General features: G+C 40.9%; 1 protein-coding gene across 16 annotated transcripts in view; it reads left to right on the plus strand.

Annotated features, from left to right (window-relative positions):
* LOC122740066 (protocadherin gamma-C4) overlaps nucleotides 1–21,172 on the plus strand; it is a 249,367-nt gene that overhangs the window by 121,758 nt on the left and 106,437 nt on the right. Inside the window, exon 1 of one of the 16 annotated variants that reach the window (XM_043981879.1) lies at nucleotides 3,184–5,744. The exons of 13 other annotated variants lie outside the window; for them this stretch is intronic. In XM_043981879.1, coding sequence (XP_043837814.1) covers nucleotides 3,342–5,744 — 2,403 coding nt within the window. In that variant the 5' untranslated portion in view covers nucleotides 3,184–3,341. Of the gene's footprint in view, nucleotides 1–3,183; nucleotides 5,745–9,172; nucleotides 11,739–17,020; nucleotides 19,599–21,172 lie in introns of those variants that run through there. 2 more of the 16 variants (XM_043981877.1, XM_043981875.1) reach the window with 2 other exon arrangements.

Below are 21,172 nucleotides of genomic sequence, written 5' to 3' on the forward strand. Positions count from 1 at the left end.
GTATATTTTCTCTTGATTTGAAGAATCTTTCCAAGTCCTTCATAAAATGTCTCTATGCGAGTTCATCCTATGCAACAGATGTTTGTTCAAAAGTTACAATTATATGCATGGTGGTCTTTTCTGTGATTCTCACTATGAATGAAGTGACTAAACATCCTTTAAAATTATTGTTATGCCTCTGAATGAACCATGAATCCAACTCCTGTAACTCCTTTATTTAATCTCTGAAGAAGAGATATACATTCTTCCATCTTTTTTGTCTTTGTTTCATATGTAATGAAAATGTCAATATTGATGCTATAGTTCACCTAATATTATCGGCGTTTTGGTCATTGTACTGAAATCCACATTTCCAGTTCTGAGAGTTAAATTGTTTGTAAATGATCTATAAACTGCTCAATTCTGAACATCTCTGCATCCTTTTTTCTGGTACTCTACAAGTCACTGAAGAAGCAGAAGGAAGCCCACTCAGTACTGAAAGCTACTTTTTATTTTTCATTGTTTCCCAAGTTCCTATAGTCAAAGAATCCATCACTTGGTGGTTATAAGCCATTTTATAGCTAGCTAGACTGGTTCTCAGACAATACATATGGACTGTCACTAGGGCTATATTCGGTAGAATCTTCCAGAGTCTTGGCTCTATTGTTAGAATCTTTAAAAACCCAGAGTCACAGGGGCGGCTAGGTGGCACAGTGGATAAAGCACCGGCCCTGGAGTCAGGAGTACATGAGTTCAAATCCGGCCTCAGACACTTAACACTTACTAGCTGTGTGACCCTGGGCAAGTCGCTTAACCCCAATTGCCTCACTAAAAACAAAAAAAAAACAAAAAAAAACGATCACCAGAACGAGAATGACATAGCTATAAGTGGGAAAAATGAATGCAGAATGCACAGTTTCCAGGCTATGAGATGAATTTGGATGAGCAGCCCCTTGAGTTAGTCCATCAAAACACACATCTAGAAGAGACATTGAAGATGGGCACTTTACTGGAATCAGAACTATTTAAGGATAAAAAAGCATCCTGGATTACATCAGAAAAATTATATTGTAGACAATTTAGAAAAATGAATATGCAAAGAGTTAAAGTGTGCAGTTGATATCTGGTGGGTTTAAGTAGGATGCAACATGTTACCAATGAGAATTTACCCATAAGAAATAGCATGAAAGGGGGCGGCTAGGTGGCGCAGTGGATAAAGCACCGGCCCTGGATTCAGGAGTTCCTGAATTCAAATCCGGCCTCAGACACTTGACACTTGGTAGCTGTGTGACTCTGGGCAAGTCACTTAACCCCCATTGCCCCGCCCCCCCAACAATAAAGAGATCTGAGTACTATTCAAAAAAAAGAAAGAAATAGCATGAAAGATAACAGCAAGGAAATCTAAGGGGTTTTGGGTTTTTTGTTTTTGTTTTTGTTTTTTTTTAGTGAGGCAATTGGGGTTAAGTGACTTGCCCAGCGTCACACAGCTAGTAAGTGTTAAGTGTCTGAGGCCGGATTTGAATTCAGGTACTCCTGACTCCAGGGCCGGAGCTCTACCCACTGTGCCACCTAGCTGACCCGGAAATCTAAGTTTGGAAAAAGATAGATCAATTATTTAGTGAAAGGGACAAATATGGACAGAGTATTGTCCCACTGAATATTAAACAACCTAAAGCAAAAAAAAAAGTGGGGAACGACTTTGCTTAAAGCCTTTCTGGGGGATTTGGGGAGAGGAAAGAAATGGATGAAAAAATTACATGGTAGAAAAAAGTGTGGGTGAACTGCAACGTGTACTGTTAGTAGTCCTCGTATTAATAAACTTTAAAAGGCATTGAGGTTTTGATTAAGAAGCTTAATATAAATGGCATTAAATTGTAATCAATGAGGAAAGTTTACTTTCTACATGGTAAGCATTTGGCAAATGTGTGAATGAAAGAATCAAATTGGAGGATGAACAAAAGAAGGAAATAAAAAACCAAAGAGCTTACAAAACCTAACTTACACTATATAAAAGGAGTGAATTAAAATAGGAGCACATTCTGAGAACATGTTTTCAAACAAACATCAATCTAAATTTCCTAAAACAAATTCATTAAGGAAAGGGAGATTTTGCAAAGTGATGAGGGTAAATTTCAAAATAGCTGAAGGAAGCACTTCCAAACAACATTTTTAAAAATATTTACTAAATATAGTATATACATTGAGAGACAGTGTGGCTACTAGTAGATGATGAGCTAGACTCCAAGCCAGAAAGACCTGGGTTCAAGTCCCACCTCTGATACATACTGGCTGTGTGACCCTGGATAGATCATTTAACTTCCCAGTGCTCTAAGCCAAAGCTTCTTAAACTGTGGGTCACGATCCTATATGGGGTCGAGTAATTGAATCTTGGGGTCGAAAAAAATGGCAACAATAGAAAGCTATGTATACCTACTTTATATACCTATATACCCAGGGACACATAAAAATTTCTTAGGCGAAAATGGGTGGCGAGTGGAAAAAGTTTACAAAGCCCTTCTCTAAAAACTCTCTAAGACATATATTGCAGAGAAGATGGAGAACTGCATTGTTAGAAGGAGTTTCCTCACCTAGTTCCTACTATCTATACCAGTGAAATCCCAAATCCAATCCCAAATGCATACATTATCTTATTATATCCTCACAGTGACTATGTGAGAGATGTATTCTCTATATTACTAGCCACATTTGAAAAAATAATAAAACTCAGGCTCAGAAAGGTTGTGATTAGTGGCAGAATGATTCAGTGTGGGAAAAAAATCGATGGATTTGGATTCATAAAACCTGATTCAAATCCAAGTCTGTCACTTCCTAGCTGCATGACTTAGACAAGTCATTTAAATCTCTCCAGGCTTCAAAGTCCTTATCTGTAAAGGCAGAGGGTTGGACGAGACAACGTTACTGTGTAAGGTCCCTTCCAACTCCAAATTTATGACTATCATCTACCATCCTGTGACTTGCCTGTGGTTAATAAAACTCAAAAGCAAAATTTCAACCCAGGCCTCTCCTGAATCCAAGCCTACGGAATCAGGCTCAAAACGAGCTTTAGTCACCAGCGATTTGCTGAAGTTCTTTGAACAGACACAGGGCGCCGCTGTCGGCCAATGCCAAGTCAGAAATAAAGGAGATCCCCTGGAGCTTGCTATACAGTTATTTTCTGCACAGTCACAAGAAGCCCATCCCAGAAGAGACTCAGACTCGCTGCCCCGGAACATATTGATTTATCCCACAGATAACAGAGGTACTGCCTTTCTTTCTCACGAATTTTTACACTCCAGTAAGTATTTGAAACGAGGCTTTTCCGGGACTGGAGAAGCAGTGGGAACTGAGAGACTGAAAGAAAGATGGGAAAGATCGCTGAGCGGAAGGGCCGGACCTTGTTTTTCTTCTTGACCTCTTTGTTCTATCGAGCGCTTTCCGAGCACTTCAGCTACTCGATTTCCGAGGAGATGGCGAAAGGATCGGTGGTGGGGAACCTCGCCAAGGATCTGGGGCTGGAGGTTCGGAACCTGCCGACTCGGAAGCTGCGGGTGAGTGCAGAGAAGGAATACTTTAGAGTGAACGAAGAGAGCGGGGACTTACTGGTCAGCGACAGAATAGACCGGGAGGAGATCTGCGGGAAGAAGCCTGTGTGTGCTCTGGAATTTGAAACGGTGGCTGAAAATCCGTTGAACTTTTTCAGTGTGACTGTAGTGATCGATGATATTAACGACAACCCCCCGCGATTCAGCAGAAATAGGATTGACTTGGAAATCAGCGAGATAGCGCTACCTGGGGTAAAGTTCGCATTGGAATCTCCTCGGGACCCAGATGTAGGTGTGAATTCGCTATTGCAGTATTTTCTAAGTCCAGATTCCCATTTCTCCTTACTGGCCAAGGAAAATCCGGATGGTAGTAAATACGCAGAATTAGTATTAGAAAAACCTCTGGACAGGGAAAAGCAGAGTTCCTATGACTTGGTGCTGACGGCTGTGGACAGCGGGGTCCCGGTTCGAAGTGGTACAGTAGAGATCAGGATCAACGTCACGGATGCCAATGATAACTGGCCGGTCTTCAGCCAGGAAGTCTACAGGGTTAGTTTACGGGAAAACCTGCCTCCTGGGTCCTCTGTACTTCAAGTGACTGCCACGGACCAGGATGAAGGGAACAATGCGGAAATCACCTACTCTATCAGCACGGAGGAGACACTGAAACACCTGTTTAGACTGGATACTAAAAGTGGAGAAATATCAACTCAAGGAGTGCTCGATTTTGAAAAAGGAGAAGGTTACACAATTGGAATAGAAGCAAAGGATGGAGGAGGCCATACTGCTCACTGTAAAATCCAAATAGAAATTCTAGATGAGAATGACAATGCCCCTGAGGTGACCTTCGCCTCAGTATCCAATCGTATACCTGAAAACGCCATGCCTGGAACTGTTGTAGCCCTTATCAAAACACTTGACCCAGATTCAGGAGTAAATGGTGAAGTACTCTGTCATGTAAAAGATAATGTCCCATTTAAAATATCTTCTTCCACCAACAACTTGTATAAATTAGTTACGGATGGTGCCTTGGACCGTGAAGAAAACCCGGAGTATAACATAACTATAATCGCCACAGACAAGGGAAACCCACCTCTGTCCACCAACAAAATTCTCATCCTGCTCATTACGGATATCAATGACAACCCCCCAGTTTTCCTTCAGCCTTCCTATGTAGTTTATGTCTCCGAGAACAACCCCTCCGGAGTCTCTATCGCATGTGTCTCAGCCACTGACCTGGACCTGGAGGAGAACGGTAAAGTTTCCTATTCCATCGTTAACAGCGACCTGGAACCGCTACAGTTGTCTTCCTTTGTTTCTGTCAATAGTCACAGCGGCCACATCTTCGCGCAGCGCTCTTTCGACTATGAACAGGTCCGCACCTTCGAGTTAACTCTACAGGCTCACGATGCTGGCTCTCCCTCTCTCAACGCCAATGTCACCGTGCGAGTGTTCATTGTGGACAGCAATGACAACGCCCCAAATATCCTCTACCCTGCTCTGGGGCCAGACAGATCGGCCCTCTTCGACACGGTCCCTCGTTCAGCTGAGCCAGGATACTTGGTCACCAAGGTGGTGGCGGTGGACGCAGACTCCGGACACAACGCCTGGCTGGCCTACCGCGTACTTCAGGCCACGGATCCGGGACTCTTCAGCCTGGGGCTGCGGACTGGTGAGGTCCGAACAGCGCGGGCTTTAATTGAACGAGATGCAGTTCGGCACAGACTTCTGGTCTCTGTGCAGGACGGAGGGCAGCCCCCTCTGTCGGCCACTGTGACTCTGCACTTAGTCTTTGCAGATAGCTTACAAGAGGCGCTGCCAGAGATGAGGGAGGAGCGCCCAGCTGCCTCCGACTCTCAGTCTGAACTACAGTTTTACCTGGTAGTAGCTTTAGCTCTCATCTCTGTGTTTTTCCTCACCACGGTAACGCTCGCCATTGCCCTTCGGTTAAGAAAGTCATCTAATCCTCCAATACTGAGCTGTTTGCAAGTGGATCTTTGTTCTAAGACTGGTCCCAATGTTCCCGCAAACTACAGTGAGGGGACTTTACCGTATTCTTATAATCTATGTGCAGCTTCGGAAGTGGGAAAAGTGGAATATAATTTTCTTAAACTGACTGGGGAAATGGCTCCCTTTCAAGATCTACTCTCTAATGATCCCTCCTTGGTCTTAAGTACCGGTGATGAAAACAAAAAGATCTCTGATTTGGTTATCTCTTCTCACGTAAGTTTCTTCATTCACTTTTTTAATGCTAATATTTCGTGTCAATTGTCTAGTTTTTAAATTTGGAATAATTTAATCCTACCTCTTCTTTTAAAAATTATCTATTACCTACCAACTCCCACTTGTAAGGTAGTATATTCTGGTACTTCCATTAAAGCCATACAATTAGATGTTTGGTTGGTTTTTTTTTTAACACAAACTCTCACAACTTGTGGCAAGCTGGAAAGCTTCAAATATGGTCGGATTTCAAATATGGCCTGTATTTGTACTGTTAAAAGATGATACTAGTTAAATTCAGAAAACCTCATCTCTAGCTCGACTTTTGTACAATTGTTTTACTACACCAATTCTCGCTACTAAGTCTTAGAGGAGTTTCTAGCTAGGGGTGGGGGTGGGAAGGGAAGAGCACTCAGACCTAGGAAATCACAAGTCCTTGAAATATTGGCTTATTGTATTCTTTGTAGCAAAATAACAAATAATTTGAGAAATCAGAGCATTCCCTTAATATCCTGGGGTCTTCATCATCCCGGCATATGTAGAAGGTAGACTTCCATCGAGATTGAAAATTTTATTTTTCAATCAGTTTCTGCTTTAAGTTTCGTCAGGGAAATGTTGGCTGGGGTTTACAGCCTAACTTAATACTTTTAAAAATATTACGGGGCAGCTAGGTGGCGCAATGGATAGAGCACCGGCCCTGGAATCAGGAGTACCTGAGCTCAAATTCGGCCTCAGACACCTAACACTTACTAGCTGTGTGACCCTGAGCAAGTCACTTAACCCCAATTGCCTCACTAAAAAAGAAAAAAATTATTACAGATCTTATTTCCCCTGTCCATATTGCGCTTAGAATTTCAAACCCTCACTCCCAATGAAGTCTTGATCAAATATTCTCAGGAAAGTATAAGGAAATGGCATCGTGATTATGTGTGTTCGGGTCAAAACACTCCTTTGGAACAGATACTGTTGGAAATGTTGTGGTTGTGACTAACTGAGATAATGAAGTCTGAATATTTGGGAAATCTGAATAGTAAATTTAATTTTCTCAGATCTCTCATTTAAGTTAATGTGGTCTAGAAATCCATATCTTATAGATGCATTCTACTCTATTAGATATTTATTATGATTTTATAAGTCACCTATTTTATACCTCTGTCTTAGCAAACATAATCCATTCTCCTAGTTACAAAAATTTTGTTTCTTGTGAATTACTTTGTCACCATTACTAAAGTTAAAGGAAATTTCCAGGATCTGTTTCTTCTTTTGGAAAATGTCTGATTGGGGGGAGGAGGAGAAAACCTATAATATTTTCAGGTTCTAAGGGATACAGTATGCAAAAATGGGCATGATAATATACAAGCTAAACAAACAAAACAGCAGTTTTAAAGAACTAAGGGTGTATTTATGATCCAAGATAAAGAGGGCATATATGTACATATATGTGTGTATAAAACATAAACATATGAATTTAATTGACACAATAGCAACTGCCATTGGGGTGGATATAGTGCTGGTCCTGGAGTCAAGAAGATCTGAGTTCAAATCTGACCCCAGGTACTTACTGGCTGTGTGACCCTGGGCAAGTCACTTAACCACTGTCTGCCTTAGTTTCCTCAACTGTAAAATGGAAATAATAATGGTGACTACCAAACAGGGCTATTGTGAGGATCAAATGTGATCCCTCCCCAATCTCTGGAATTGTATTAAACAGTAAAGGATGACTAGAATTTCCTCAAATAAGGTCAGAGGACAATATGAAAACCTCAGAGGGGAAAAAACCAATCTCCACTTCGTGAAAAAGAGGTGTCTTTGTTTCTATGTCACATATGGCATTCTTCAAGAGAACAATTGATTTACACTGGGAAGTTCTGGAATGTTTCCATTGAGTCTCAGAATGGAAAATAAGAAAATGAGAAATAATAGAAATATCAGAGGATAATGAATTTCAGAGTTGGAAAAGAATCCAGCAGCCAAGGAGTCCAATCTATATGCAAAAAAGAATCCCAAATACAACATATTTCACAAGTGGTCATCCAGCCTGCAATTCAAATCTCCAATGAAGAGGAAGCACATTCCAAGGCGATGCACCCCACATTAAAATAGTTTTAATGATTAGGAAGTTTCTCCTGTCATAAAGCCTAAATTTGCTTCTTTTCAACTTCTACCCATTGCACTGGTTTCTGTCATCTGGAGCCAAAAAGAATAAATCTAATCTATCTTCTATAGTACAGTCTTTGAAAATACTTGAAAATGCTTTACATGCTTCCCTGAGTCTTTTCTTTTCCAGGGTACCCATCTCCAATTACTTCAACTGAGTCTAGACTCCAGGCCCTTCTCCATCTCAGTTGTATTTATCTTAAATTGTTGTTGTTGTTGAGTCATGTCTGACTCTTCATGACCCCATTTGGAGTTTTCTTAGCAAAGATACTGGAATGGTTTTCCTTCTCCAGCTCAGATGAGGAAACTGAGACAAATAGTGTTAAGTGAGTTGCCCAGGGTCACACTGCTAGTAAGTTTCTGAGGCTGGATTTGAATCCTGGCTCCAGGCCCAGCACTCTATACACTGTGCAACCTATCTGCTCCTCTGCATATTCTGAAGTTTATCAATGTCTTTCCTAAATCACAACACCAGGAATGGAACACAGTATTATAGATGTGGTCTGATCAGTGAAGATTACAGAAGAATTATCACTTCCTTATTATCAGAAGTGTTTTCTTAATGGAGCACAAAATTACATTGGTTATTTTTGTTGTCATATCATATACGGTTAATGTATATTGAGTTTATGTTTACATGTGTGTGGGTGTGTAGATGCACACTCACACACAACTTGCAATATACCTAAATCTTTTCCAAACTGTTGTCTAATAATTCCCTCAACCATCTTCTACTTGTAAAGCTTATTTATTGAACCAACTGTAAGGTTTTGCATGTGTCCTTACTGACTTTTACCTGCGTAGACTCAACCCAATGCCTTAGTCCTGTAATGATCTTTTTTCATCCTTGATCTGTCCTAGAGCAGGATAGGTGTTTCTCCAGCTTTGAGTCACCTGAAAATCTGATAAATATGCTGTCATGTCTTGCCTTTACCTAAGTCACTGATCAGAAATGTTGAACAGTTCATTGTCAAGTTGGTTTAACCAAAAGAACGGTGGTGTTTTCAGGGAAACAGCTGCAAATAATTATAATAACAATTTATCGTCGCTGCATTTCAGATAAGAAGTAACAAAGACATTGCTTTTCATTATGTTTAAGAGAAATAACGGGACGAAGATTTAGAATAATTTAGAATAATTTTCTTTACTTGATGGTGTGGTAATAGTTAGAGACTCTGGGCGCCGCTGTTCACCAGTTAAGAAGAGATGTACATCTTGAGATCCGGCAGGACTATCCCCGCCCTCCGGCTTCTAAAACACCAGCAAATCAGACACAAAGCAGCAGAGGAAATTCAGCACGGAAATTCAGTCTCTGAACACAGAAATCCACTGTTTAATGCTGATTGACTGAACTCCGAGGAACCCACCACTCCTCTGGACATGGTGCTCTAGAGAGAATATATAAAACAATTCTGCAACACTGCAACAATGGCGGTTGGACAGAAGCTCGGGAATCGCAGAAGGGAAGTCATTTTGCTTTGCTTTCTCCTGGGGACGCTTTGGGAGACCCGGGCCAGGAAGATCCTCTATTCGGTGCCCGAGGAGATGGAGAAGGGCTCTTTCGTGGGTGACATCGCCAAGGACCTGGGACTGGAACCGCGGGAGCTGTCGGAGCGCGGAGCTCGAATAGTGTCCCGAGGTAAGACTCAGCCTTTTGCATTGAATGTCAGAAGTGGCAACTTAGTCACAGCTGACAGAATAGACAGGGAAGAGATCTGCGCCCAGAACGCACAGTGTTTCATAGGTTTTGAGCTTCTAGTTGAGGATAGAATGGAACTGTATTTCATAGAAGTGGAAATAAAAGATATCAATGACAACACCCCTCGTTTCCAATCAGAAGAATTAGATGTTAAAATAAATGAAAATGCCCCCCGGGGAACGCAATTTGAGCTTCCCAGTTCGTGGGATCCAGATGTGGGAGTGAACTCCCTCCAGAACTACCAGCTGAGCCCGAGTAATCACTTCTCTCTACTTGTGCTAACTGGAGACGACGGAGCCAAATATCCGGGACTGGTACTGGAACAGGCCCTAGATCGAGAAGAGGAGCCTGTTTACTACCTCGTCCTGGTGGCCTCAGATGGAGGAGATCCAGTCCTCTCTGGCACCGTCCGCATCCGCGTGACTGTGTTGGATGCGAATGACAATGCGCCAGTGTTTACTCAACCTGTTTATCACGTGAGTGTTCCAGAAAATGTGCAGGTCGGAACTACGCTACTCAGAGTGAACGCTACAGATGGGGATGAGGGAATCAACGGTGAAGTGACATATTCATTCCAGAATCTTAAAGGACCAGTTTCAGATATTTTTTACTTAGATTCCCATAAAGGGGAAATTCTAACTAAGCAGTCGTTGGATTATGAAAAAGCCAGGCTTCATGAACTAGAAATTCAAGCCAAGGATGGACCAGGCCTCGTTGGAAGAGCAAAAGTGGCTATTAACGTCATGGATGTGAATGACAATGCCCCAGAAGTGACCATCACTTCTTTCACCAGTTCAGTCCCAGAAAACTCCCCACCTGGGACAATCGTTGCCCTTTTCAATTTATATGACCGAGACTCTGGGGAAAATGGTTATGTCACTTGTTTGATACCAGCTAACCTGCCTTTCAAACTCCAACCGTCTCTTAATCATTATCAGCGTTTGGTGACAGAAGGAGTTCTGGACAGAGAGCAGATCTCCGAATACAACGTCACAGTGACAGCCTCTGATCAAGGTACTCCTCCTCTTTTTACAATTACTCAACTTTCTCTGAGAATTACAGACATCAATGACAACCCTCCCAGCTTTAGTCAAACGTCGTATTCCGTCTACATTCCGGAAAACAACCCCAGCGGCTCATCTATCTATTCCATAACTGCCAGTGACCCCGACAGTGAAGAGAATTCCCATATCACTTATTCCATTGAGGGTGACGTTCAGAGAGAGTACATCTCCATCAACCCAGAGACAGGAGTTCTCTATGCTCTACGATCCTTCGATTATGAACAATTTCGAGATGTGCAACTACGAGTAATAGCCCGAGACTCTGGTGACCCTCCTCTCAGTAGCAACGTTTCTCTGACTCTGTTCATCCTGGATCAGAATGACAACGCCCCAGAAATCCTCTACCCCACTTTTCCTACTGATGGCTCCACTGGAGTAGAGTTGGCCCCTCGCTCTGCAGAGCCAGGCTATTTGGTAACGAAAGTGGTGGCAGTAGATAGAGACTCCGGGCAGAATGCTTGGCTCTCTTACAATCTCCTCAAGGTCACTGAACCTGGGCTTTTCTCCGTGGGACTGCACACAGGGGAGGTTAGGACTGTCCGGGCCTTCATAGACAAAGATAATCTTAAACAGAAGCTGGTAGTTGCAGTCTCAGACAATGGGGAACCCTCTCTATCTACCACAGTCAGTATCACAGTAGCTGTAGCTGACAGCATTCCTGAGATATTCTCTGACCTCAGCAACCTAGAAGCTCCTAAGTCTTCAGATGACTCTAGCCTCACGTTCTACCTGGTCATCGCTATAGCTGCTGTGTCCTGCTTGTTCTTTATTTTCATCATCGTCTTACTGACATTCAGGTTGTGCCAGTGTAGGACATCAGGGCTATTGGAATCAAATAATGACTATGTTAGAGGTGTCCCTGACACTCAGTTTGCAGGCATCGATGGAGTACAAGCTTTTCTTCAGACCTATTCCCACCAGGTTTCCCTCAGTACAAACTCTCCAAAGAGCCAGTTGATATTTCCCCAACCCAACTATGCAGACACTCTCCTAAGTATTCAGAGCTGTGATAAAAAGGAACCTTTATCAACAGCCAAAGAATTGCAAGAATGCAAAGATGAATCTGCTTTTGTTCAAGTGAGTCTAATTTTTCCTAATCTTTGCTTTGAAGAAAAATTTATTATATTCCTTGGGTTTTGGTTGACTTTTTCTTGGGATACATAAGGTTAAACTTTTTGTTTGAAAGATGTTTAAAAATATATTGGATTTGGTTTGGTTTACTCTCCTGCTAATGTTTAAAATATGAACCATGTAGGATGGCATCCTTTATGGTTTTGCTTGTTTGATTGATGAGGCCTTTTCTATGTTTTTTATCCTATATTTCTACCATTTTAAATTTTATTTTCATTTCATTTCATTGGCATCTTTTGTTTTACATCACATTTGTTCACAAATATATTCCTTCCCCCATCCCTCCCTAGTAAATCATTCCTCATAATAAAGGTAAAAAAAGGCAGTGCAACAAGACCAGTAAATCCATCAACCATTTTTAACAATGTATGCAATATCTCACACTCATAGTCTCTGCAAAGAAAGGAGGGAGTTGCATTTTCTCAATTCTTCTCTAAAGTCAAATGTGGTCATTTTGCTTATGACTTTTAATTCCTCCTTTGATTTTGTTATTTCCATCTGTTTTGTAGTAGTCCTTGTGCATATTGTATTGCTGGTTCTGATTACTTAACTTTGTAACAGTTCATATGTCTTCCCATACTCTTTGAATTCAGCATTGCCATAAACATATGCTTCTTACCTGTATGAGTGATTTTTACATTAATTTTTACTTTGAGTTCTAAATCATCTTCCTCCCTTTAGTTCTTTCCCCTCCCATTGAGAAAGCAAACAATATTATACCAACTATACACGTGAAATCATGCAAAATATATTACCATAATAGCTATGTTGCATTTCTCCAAAAGCAAGAAAAATAAAGAAAGTTTAACAATATGCTTCACTGTTTACTCAGAGTTCGCCTCTGAAGGTGGATAGCATTTTTCATCATGAGTCCTTTGTCTTGGATCATTGTAATGATCAGAGTAGGTAAATCTCACAGTTGACCATTGTTACAGTATTACTGTTGCTGTTCGAAATGATCTCCTGGTTCTGCTCACTTCACTTTGCATCAGTTAATATAAGTCTTCTCAGTGTTATCTCAAACCATTCTCCTTGCTATTTCTTACAGCACAATAGTATTCTATCACAATCATATACCACAACTTGTGCAGCCATTCACCAATGTGTAGGCATGTCTTCAATTTCCAATTCATTGCTACTGCAAAAAAAGAGCTGCTATGAATATTTTTGTACACATAGGTCCTCCTCCACTTTTAAAAATATCTTTGGACCTAGTAATTTTACTGTGCAGTTAAAAAGTGGGCACAGTTTTATAGGCCTTTGGGCATAATTCAAAATTGTTCCCTGGAATGATTAGGCCTATTCACAATTCCATCAACAATGAATTAGTATACCTATTTTCCCCCACATTTGTCATTTCCTTTTCTTTCGTGTTAGTCAATCCAGTGGGTGTATGAGTTATTTTAATTTACATTTCTCTAGTTATTAGTGATTTAGAGCACTTTACATGACTAATGATAGCTTTAATTTCTTCTGAAAATTTCCTGTTCATATTCCTTGATCAAAAAATTTATCAATTGGATAATGATTCTTATTGTTATAAATTTGACTCAGTTCCCTATATATCTGAGAAACAAGGCCTTTATCAGAGAAACTTGCTGTAAAAAAAAAATCCCCGTTTCCTTCTTTCCTTCTAATTCTGGCTGCATTGATTTTATTTGTGCAAAACCTTTTTTAATTTAATGTAATCAAAATTATGCATTTTACTTTCCAAGATCCTCTATATCTCTTGTTTGGTCATAAAATCTTCCCTTATCCACAGATCTGATAGGTAATTTTCTCCATGTTCCCCTAACTTATGTTATCCTTTATGTCGAAGTCATGTACCAATTTTGACTTTATCTCAGTATTGTGAGATGTTGTTTTATGCTAGTTTCTGCCAAATTTCTTTCCAGTTTTCCCAGCAGTTTTTGTTGACTAGTGAGTTCTTGCCCCCAAGAGCTTGGATCTTGGTTTATCAAACTCTAGATTACTATAGTCATTTACTTCCATGTCTACTTAATCTATTCCACTGATCAACCACTCTATTTCTTAGCCAGTACCAGATTATTTTGATTATTATCATTTTGTGATATAGTTTGAAATCTGGTACTACTAGACTGCCTTCCTTCTTATTTTTCATTGATTCCTCTGATAATTCTTAACCTTTTGTTCTTGCAGTGAATTTTGTTATGATTTTTTCTAGATCTATAAAATAATTCTTTGGTAATTTGATTGGCATGGTAGTGAATAACTAAATTAATTTAGTTAGAAGTGTCATTTTATTATATTGGCTCAGTCTACTCATGCTCAATTCACATTTCTCCAATTGGTTAGATCTCTCTTTGTGTGAAAAATATATATTTTTTAATTGTGTTTATATACTTTCTGAGAGTGTCTTGGCAAGTAGACTCCCAAGTATTTTATACTGTCCGTGGTTATTTTAAAATGGGATTTCTATTCCTATCTCTTCTTGTTGGGTTTTGTTAGTAATATATAGAAATGCTGCTAATGTATGTGGGTTTGTTTTCTAGCTTCCAAAGTTTCTAAAGTTAGTTGTTTCAGCTGGATTCTTAGTTTATTTTCTATGCTTCTCTTAGTATGCCATCATTGGCAAAGAATGATAGTTTCGTTTCCTTTTTACCTATTCTTATTCCTTCGATTTCTTGTCCTTGTCTTAATGCTATAGCTAGCATTTCTAGTGCAATATTGAATAATGAAGGTATAAAGGACTTCCTTGCTTCACTTCTGATCTTATTGGGAAGGCTTCTTGTTTATCCCCATTAGAGATAAGGCTTACCCTTGGGTTTAGATAGACATTATTTATAATTTTAAGAAAAGCTCAATTTGTTCCTATGATTTTTAACGAAAATGGGTATTTTATTTCTTCAAAAGCTTTTCCTGCATCTATTGCTAAAATAATATTATTTTTGTTGGTTTTCTTATTTATATAGTCAATTGTGCCTATAGTTTTCCTAATATTGAACCAGCCCTGAATTACTGGTATAAATCCTATCTGGTCATAGTGTAGGATCTTTGTGAATCATTGAGCTGTTGAATGTGTCCATAAGTCTACTTAATTACTCATTCATGTAAGAAGTATATATTAAACCTGCCTAAGTTGTACAAGGTCACTTCATTTTTACAATCCGTCATCTCAAATGAGGAATTAAAAGTGACTCGTTTAGCTTTTTTTCTGAGTAGAATTATAATTTCATGACTACAGAAAGTTACAAGCATCTGGACAAACTCCTAGACCATTCAGAAGAAGCTTAGGGATAGGTCTAAAGCAGATTCTTAGTCTGAGATTCAATACAGGCTATTTAGAAGTTCTTCAGTCTTCTACGGCTTTTCAAAAGTAATCATTTGCAAATCCCTTGTCTCTTAGTTCCTCCTAGATGCTGTGTTATCAGTGTAAGGTGTGTGTCAATATTCGAAGAGGGTGTTCATATTGATAGATATTCAATAAAGTGGAGCAACTTAATGTGGTGATATGTGGGTTTGATTACATCTTGTCAATTATATACTTAATGCTATTAAAAAGAAAGTTTGGTATTTTCCTGCACTTTGTAGTGTTAACTTTGAGATACACTGTATATACGTAATGTCCAAACAATAAGGTGATTCAATTGAATCAGTCAAATAACTCCTCAAGTCAATGAAAATATAAGTCGAAACCTGATGTCATTTAATTGTGTATTCATACAGTATTTGCATGTAATTCAATGGCTGACACATTTTTTATTAGTCATCTCTCTGATCTTGAAAAGAACACAATTTCGTGAGTCTTCTGATAATTTGTATGTAAAAAATAATTTAATTTCCTTGTCTTCTCTTATTGTAAAATGAGTTGCAAACCTGCTATAGTAACTGAGGATGGTTTCACTTGGGTCGAAATCTTATAAAAACTTTCTTTTGGTTTATTAAATTCCTGACAGACTAAGAGAAAAACATAAAACATGCATTCATTGCTTTAAAAAAGAAAGAAGAAAAAGTGTTCCAATCCCAAAGAGCTCTATAATTTTTAAAAATAGGACAAGTAGGGGCAGCTAGGTGGCTCAGTGGATAAGGCACCGGCCTTGGATTCAGGAGTACCTGAGTTCAAATCCAGCCTCAGACACTTGACACTTACTAGCTGTGTGACCCTGGGCAAGTCACTTAACCCCCATTGCCCTGCAAAAAAAAAAAGAAAGAAAAATGATTTTTTAAAATGGGACAAGTATTCAATGAAGAGGGGGCAAGTCATTAGATAAATTACCTTCATACTTTTTGACCCAATACAGACTGAGCAGGCTGATAGCTTTCCTTAGAGTGCAAAAATGCCCCAAATAAACTTCCAGTGATATTGATGTTCACATCACTCTGCAATGGCAAAAATAGGAGTTTAGAAAGTCCTTATTTAGTGAGTTCATATCATCTTGCCTAAAATTATTTTTAGGGGCTTGAAAGAGTTAGGTGCCTTCCTGTTGTCCAACACTGTAGGACTGGTGTAGGTAGCAGGAAATATTGAAAATTGTGCATTGAAACATGGAGAGAGTCTTTTTCTTAATTGAGAACAGAATGTGTAGAGGGATAGTGAAATATGGAAACCGGAGATGGTAACTATAATGAGCAAAGAGATACTAAAGCACTTTACTTTGAACCCCACAACTTTGTGAAGTAATTCATTATTATCCCCCTTTGAGGAAACAGAATCCGAGAGGCTTTTGTTCAGTCACAGTTGCTTAGTTCTTAAAACAGAATTTGAACCCATCATTCTATTCACCACGGCATCATTTTCAATTTAATTAGGCTACACAGCTTTCTATGATATTTTGTCAGTGGTGATGGGCTACCGTAAATGTATATTATTTCGGTGTGGAATTAAAGTAGAAATGGAGGGTAATGCTCAAGAAATCTTGCCCTTGAAACGAGGGCAAAAATCAAATGGAATGATTGTAACTGGAACCAGAGGCCACTTAATGGGGGAAAGAGGAAAAGGGAGAAAAGCTAGTGGCTCTTCTGATGACCTAGAAAGAGTAAGAAATAGAGACGAAATTACGGGATTTCCAAGCAGTGAAATGCTACAATGGGCAGAAGCTGAAAACAAATTTTAGCTGGATATGCTGATGTGTCAAAGACTGCAGTTTTCACTGAGGACTCTGAGCGCCGCTGTCGGACAGCACAGAGACAGAGCTGAAACATCCATTTTACTGAAGCTTTCTCTTGAGCGATTCTCTGTGCAGTCACAGGGATCTCATCTTAGAAGAGAGCAGGCATTTAGTTCCTCGCGCTAGATACACCGGAGACCCTGCACGGATTCGTGGGCACACCGAGTAAGGGTACGCACAGACGCTTAGGATCCCAGTGACAACTGGAAACGGAAAACCGGGCTTCCCTGAGTTGGAGAGAAAGCTGGATAACGAAAGAAGAATGGAAAACCAGACGGTCAGGGTACTGAAGCCGCAGGTACTGTTTCCTTTCTTGGCGTCTTTGTTCTGCCTAGCGCTTTCGGAACAAATCCGATATTCTATTCCAGAAGAAATGGTGAAAGGGTCTGTGGTTGGGAACCTCGCTAAGGATTTGGGGCTGGAAGTCCGGGACTTGAGGGCACGGAAACTGCGGGTTAGCGGAGAGAGAGAATACTTTGCTGTAAGCGCGGAGAGCGGGGAACTAGTGATCAGAGAAAGAATAGACCGAGAGCAGTTATGCGGGAAGAAGCCTGTGTGTGCCCTCGATTTCGAAACAGTCGCGGAAAATCCACTAAATTTTTTTCACATAACCGTGGAGATAGAGGATATTAATGACCACTCACCACAATTCAGTCAAGATGCCTTTGATTTGCAAATAAGCGAATCTACCCTGCCAGGGGCCACATTTATCCTTGTATCAGCACAGGATGCAGATGTCGGCATCAACTCTCTTCAAAATTACCAACTCAGTCCCAACACTGATTTCTCACTAGTAAATAAGCAGAATAGAGATGGCCATAAATACCCAGAACTGGTATTGGAAAAGTCCCTGGATCGGGAGACGAGGAGTTCTCATCAATTGTTCCTTACTGCTGTTGATGGTGGAGACCCTGCTCGAAGCAGCACCGCACAGATCCGGATCAAGGTCACAGATGCTAATGATAATGCCCCAGTCTTCAGCCAGAACATCTACAGAGTCAGTCTTCCAGAGAACCTGCCCCGGGGTTCCTCCGTGCTGCAAGTGATGGCCACGGACAAAGATGAGCTGGTCAACGCAGAAATCACCTTCTCTTTCCGAAACACAGGTCAAGACTACTGGCACGTATTTAATCTCGATGTTAATAGCGGGGAAATTACAACTGCAGAGAATATCGATTTTGAAAAAAACAAAGACTATTCATTGGTGGTGGAAGCTAGGGATGGAGGTGGACTGGTTACACAGTGCACAGTTGAAATTGAAGTTGTAGACGTAAATGACAATGCTCCAGAGGTGATATTACAATCCATACCATCTGTAATTCCAGAGGACATTTTGCCCAGCACCGTGATTGCCTTGATCAAAACACGTGATAAAGACTCTGGACACAATGGAGAGGTCTCTTGTAAAATAAAAGGTAACGTCCCGTTTAAAATATCGTCTTCTTCAAAAAACTCTTACAAATTGATGACAGATGGTCCTCTGGACAGAGAACAGACCCCAGAGTATAACATCACCGTGATCGCCATAGACAAAGGAAACCCCTCTCTTTCCACCAGCAAAATCCTCACCCTGGTTGTTGGTGACGTTAATGATAACCCTCCTGTTTTCCTTCTCCCTTCTTATGTCGTTCACGTACCTGAGAACAACCCGCCTGGAGCCTCCATTGCTGGAGTCTCGGCTTCTGACCCGGATCTAGAGGAGAATAGCCGGGTGTCCTATTCCATCATCGACAGTGACCTAGTTCCTGTGCCACTATCTTCCTATGTGTCTGTCAGTGGCCACAAAGGGAATATCTTCGCTCAGCGCTCCTTCGACTATGAGCAGGTCCGAAACTTCAAGTTGATTCTTCAAGCCTGTGACTCGGGCTCTCCTGCCCTCTGTGCCAATGTTACCCTGCAAGTGTTCATCTTGGACCAAAATGACAATGCCCCAAACATCCTCTATCCTACTTTGGGCCCAGACAGTTCAGCCCTCTTCGATATGGTCCCTCGCTCAGCTGAACCTAGCTACCTAGTCACCAAGGTGGTGGCGGTGGACGCTGACTCGGGACACAATGCCTGGCTAGCCTATCACGTATTACAGGCCACGGATCCGGGGCTCTTCAGCCTGGGGCTGCGAACAGGCGAGGTCCGGACAGCTCGGGCTTTAACTGAACGAGACTCTACCCGGCACCGACTTCTGATCTCGGTGCAGGACGGAGGACGGCCCCCTCTGTCGGCCACTGTAGCTCTGCAGCTGGTCTTTGCAGACAGCTTGCAAGAAGCGCTGCCTGAGATGAAAGAGGAGCGCTCTGATACATCAGACCTGCAATCCGAGTTACAATTCTACTTGGTAATAGCTTTGGCTCTAGTCTCAGTGTTATTTCTCGTCACGGTGATTTTGGCCATAACACTGCGCCTTCGGAAATCCTCCAGTCCCAAAGTGTGGGGTTGTTTCCAGTCAAATCTTTGCTCTAAGCCTGGACCTGGTCTTCCTACAAACTACAGCGAGGGTACTTTGCCTTATTCCTACAATCTCTGTGTGACCACGGAGCAGGGAAAGACAGCTCTTAACGTCCCCATATGCAGCGGTCCCTTAAATCCAGGACAAGATCTCCTTTCCTTTGATTCATCTCGGTCTTCATATCCACCTTTTGGCGTCCGCGATGCAACTTCCTACCCTGAGACTCTAGTTATGGTGAGCTTTCATTCTGACTATCTTTTCTTTTTCATTGTTACATTGTTTCCACATTTCCTCCAAAACACATCATTACCAAAGTTTGCGACTCTTTTCAGCAAAGTCATAGCCTATCACAAAACTGTGATCTAGTAATCCTGGCTTTGCCATTTCAATCTTCAAAGCGTTTTAGTCTCTTGACCAAAGCTGCACATTTATTTTATTCTTTTTTTTTTTTTAGTGAGGCAATTGGGGTTAAGTGACTTGCCCAGGGTCACACAGCTAGTAAATGTTAAGTGTCTGAGGCCGGATTTGAACCCAGGTACTCCTGACTCCAGGGCCGGTGCTCTATCCACTGCGCCACCTAACTGCCCCCTGCACATTTATTTTATATACATACCCACCTGGGTGTGGGTAGTTTGACGAATTCAAGAACTGCAGTAATACTTATCCTGAAGAGTGCCTTCCTCCTCCTCGATTCACCAAACCTTATTAATGTGAGGAAATGGCTAGTTATTTTTAAAACAAATATTATATATCCAAGCATGTTGGGGAGGTGGGGAAGGTTTAATGCAAACGCTAAGATATGATTGAGTATCTTTCTTCTCCTTTAGTTCCTATTGCTTTCTATCTTTGTCGTAACTTCAGGAGACGCTTTCTTCTTTGTTCTCATTTACTGAATCTATGTCAGCTTGCTGTTCTTCAAGTTTACTCCATACAAAATGCGCTCCAGCTTTTCTCCTAGCCAAAAGCAATCTCTTTTCGAGCCTTGGCTTTACTTAGCTGCTACAGGAAAATATTTCTAGGGAAATAAGGATTACTATGTTTCTATCAATACGCACAACTCCCTACCCTCCTATCCATTTTTTCTTTCATTCTACAAACTAGATTTTGTTGCTTGGAGACCTAAGCCCCTGGAACTCGATTAATTGTGACCAAGCTTTCTCCCTTCATTTCTTTTTTTTCTCCCTTCATTTCTAATACAGATCTGAAGTCATCATCTAAGGTTCTTTATCAGTTTGGTTTTTTATTGTTTTGTTGGGTTTTTTCCTCAGTGTGCTTAGTAAAGATTTCAGCTTGTCTTTCTTGTCTTTCTGTCTGTCTGTCTGTCTTTCTTTCTTTTTTGGTGAGGCAATTGGGGTTTAGTGACTTGCCCAGGATCACACAGCTAGTGTGTAAAGTGTCTGAGGTCGGATTTGAACTCAGGTCCTCCTGAATCCAGGGCCGGTGCTCTATCCACTGCGCCACCTAGCTGCCCCTAGTTCTTGTCTTTCTAATGAAGTGCCTGAAAATAGAACACAAATTGTCCAGAGTCATCTCCACAGAAAGTAGTCTGCATTACACATTCTTACAGGGTAACAGTAGAGTTGGGACGCATACTTCTTTCTTCACCTTTAAAAATATGTTTTTATTGATATCTTCCATTTCTTACACCATCATAGTAACCCCAAGCATCAATCCCTTCTCTCTCTCAGAAAGTCATCCCGAATAGCAAATTTTTACATAATTCTTTAATTACACATATCGTGTGCAAGTGTCAAACTTATGTAATTACTATTCATTGCTCGAATTATTGAATCCCATCAATTTGATGG

Source organism: Dromiciops gliroides, chromosome 2 (genome assembly GCF_019393635.1).
Source record: "Dromiciops gliroides isolate mDroGli1 chromosome 2, mDroGli1.pri, whole genome shotgun sequence".
NCBI lineage: Eukaryota > Metazoa > Chordata > Mammalia > Microbiotheria > Microbiotheriidae > Dromiciops > Dromiciops gliroides.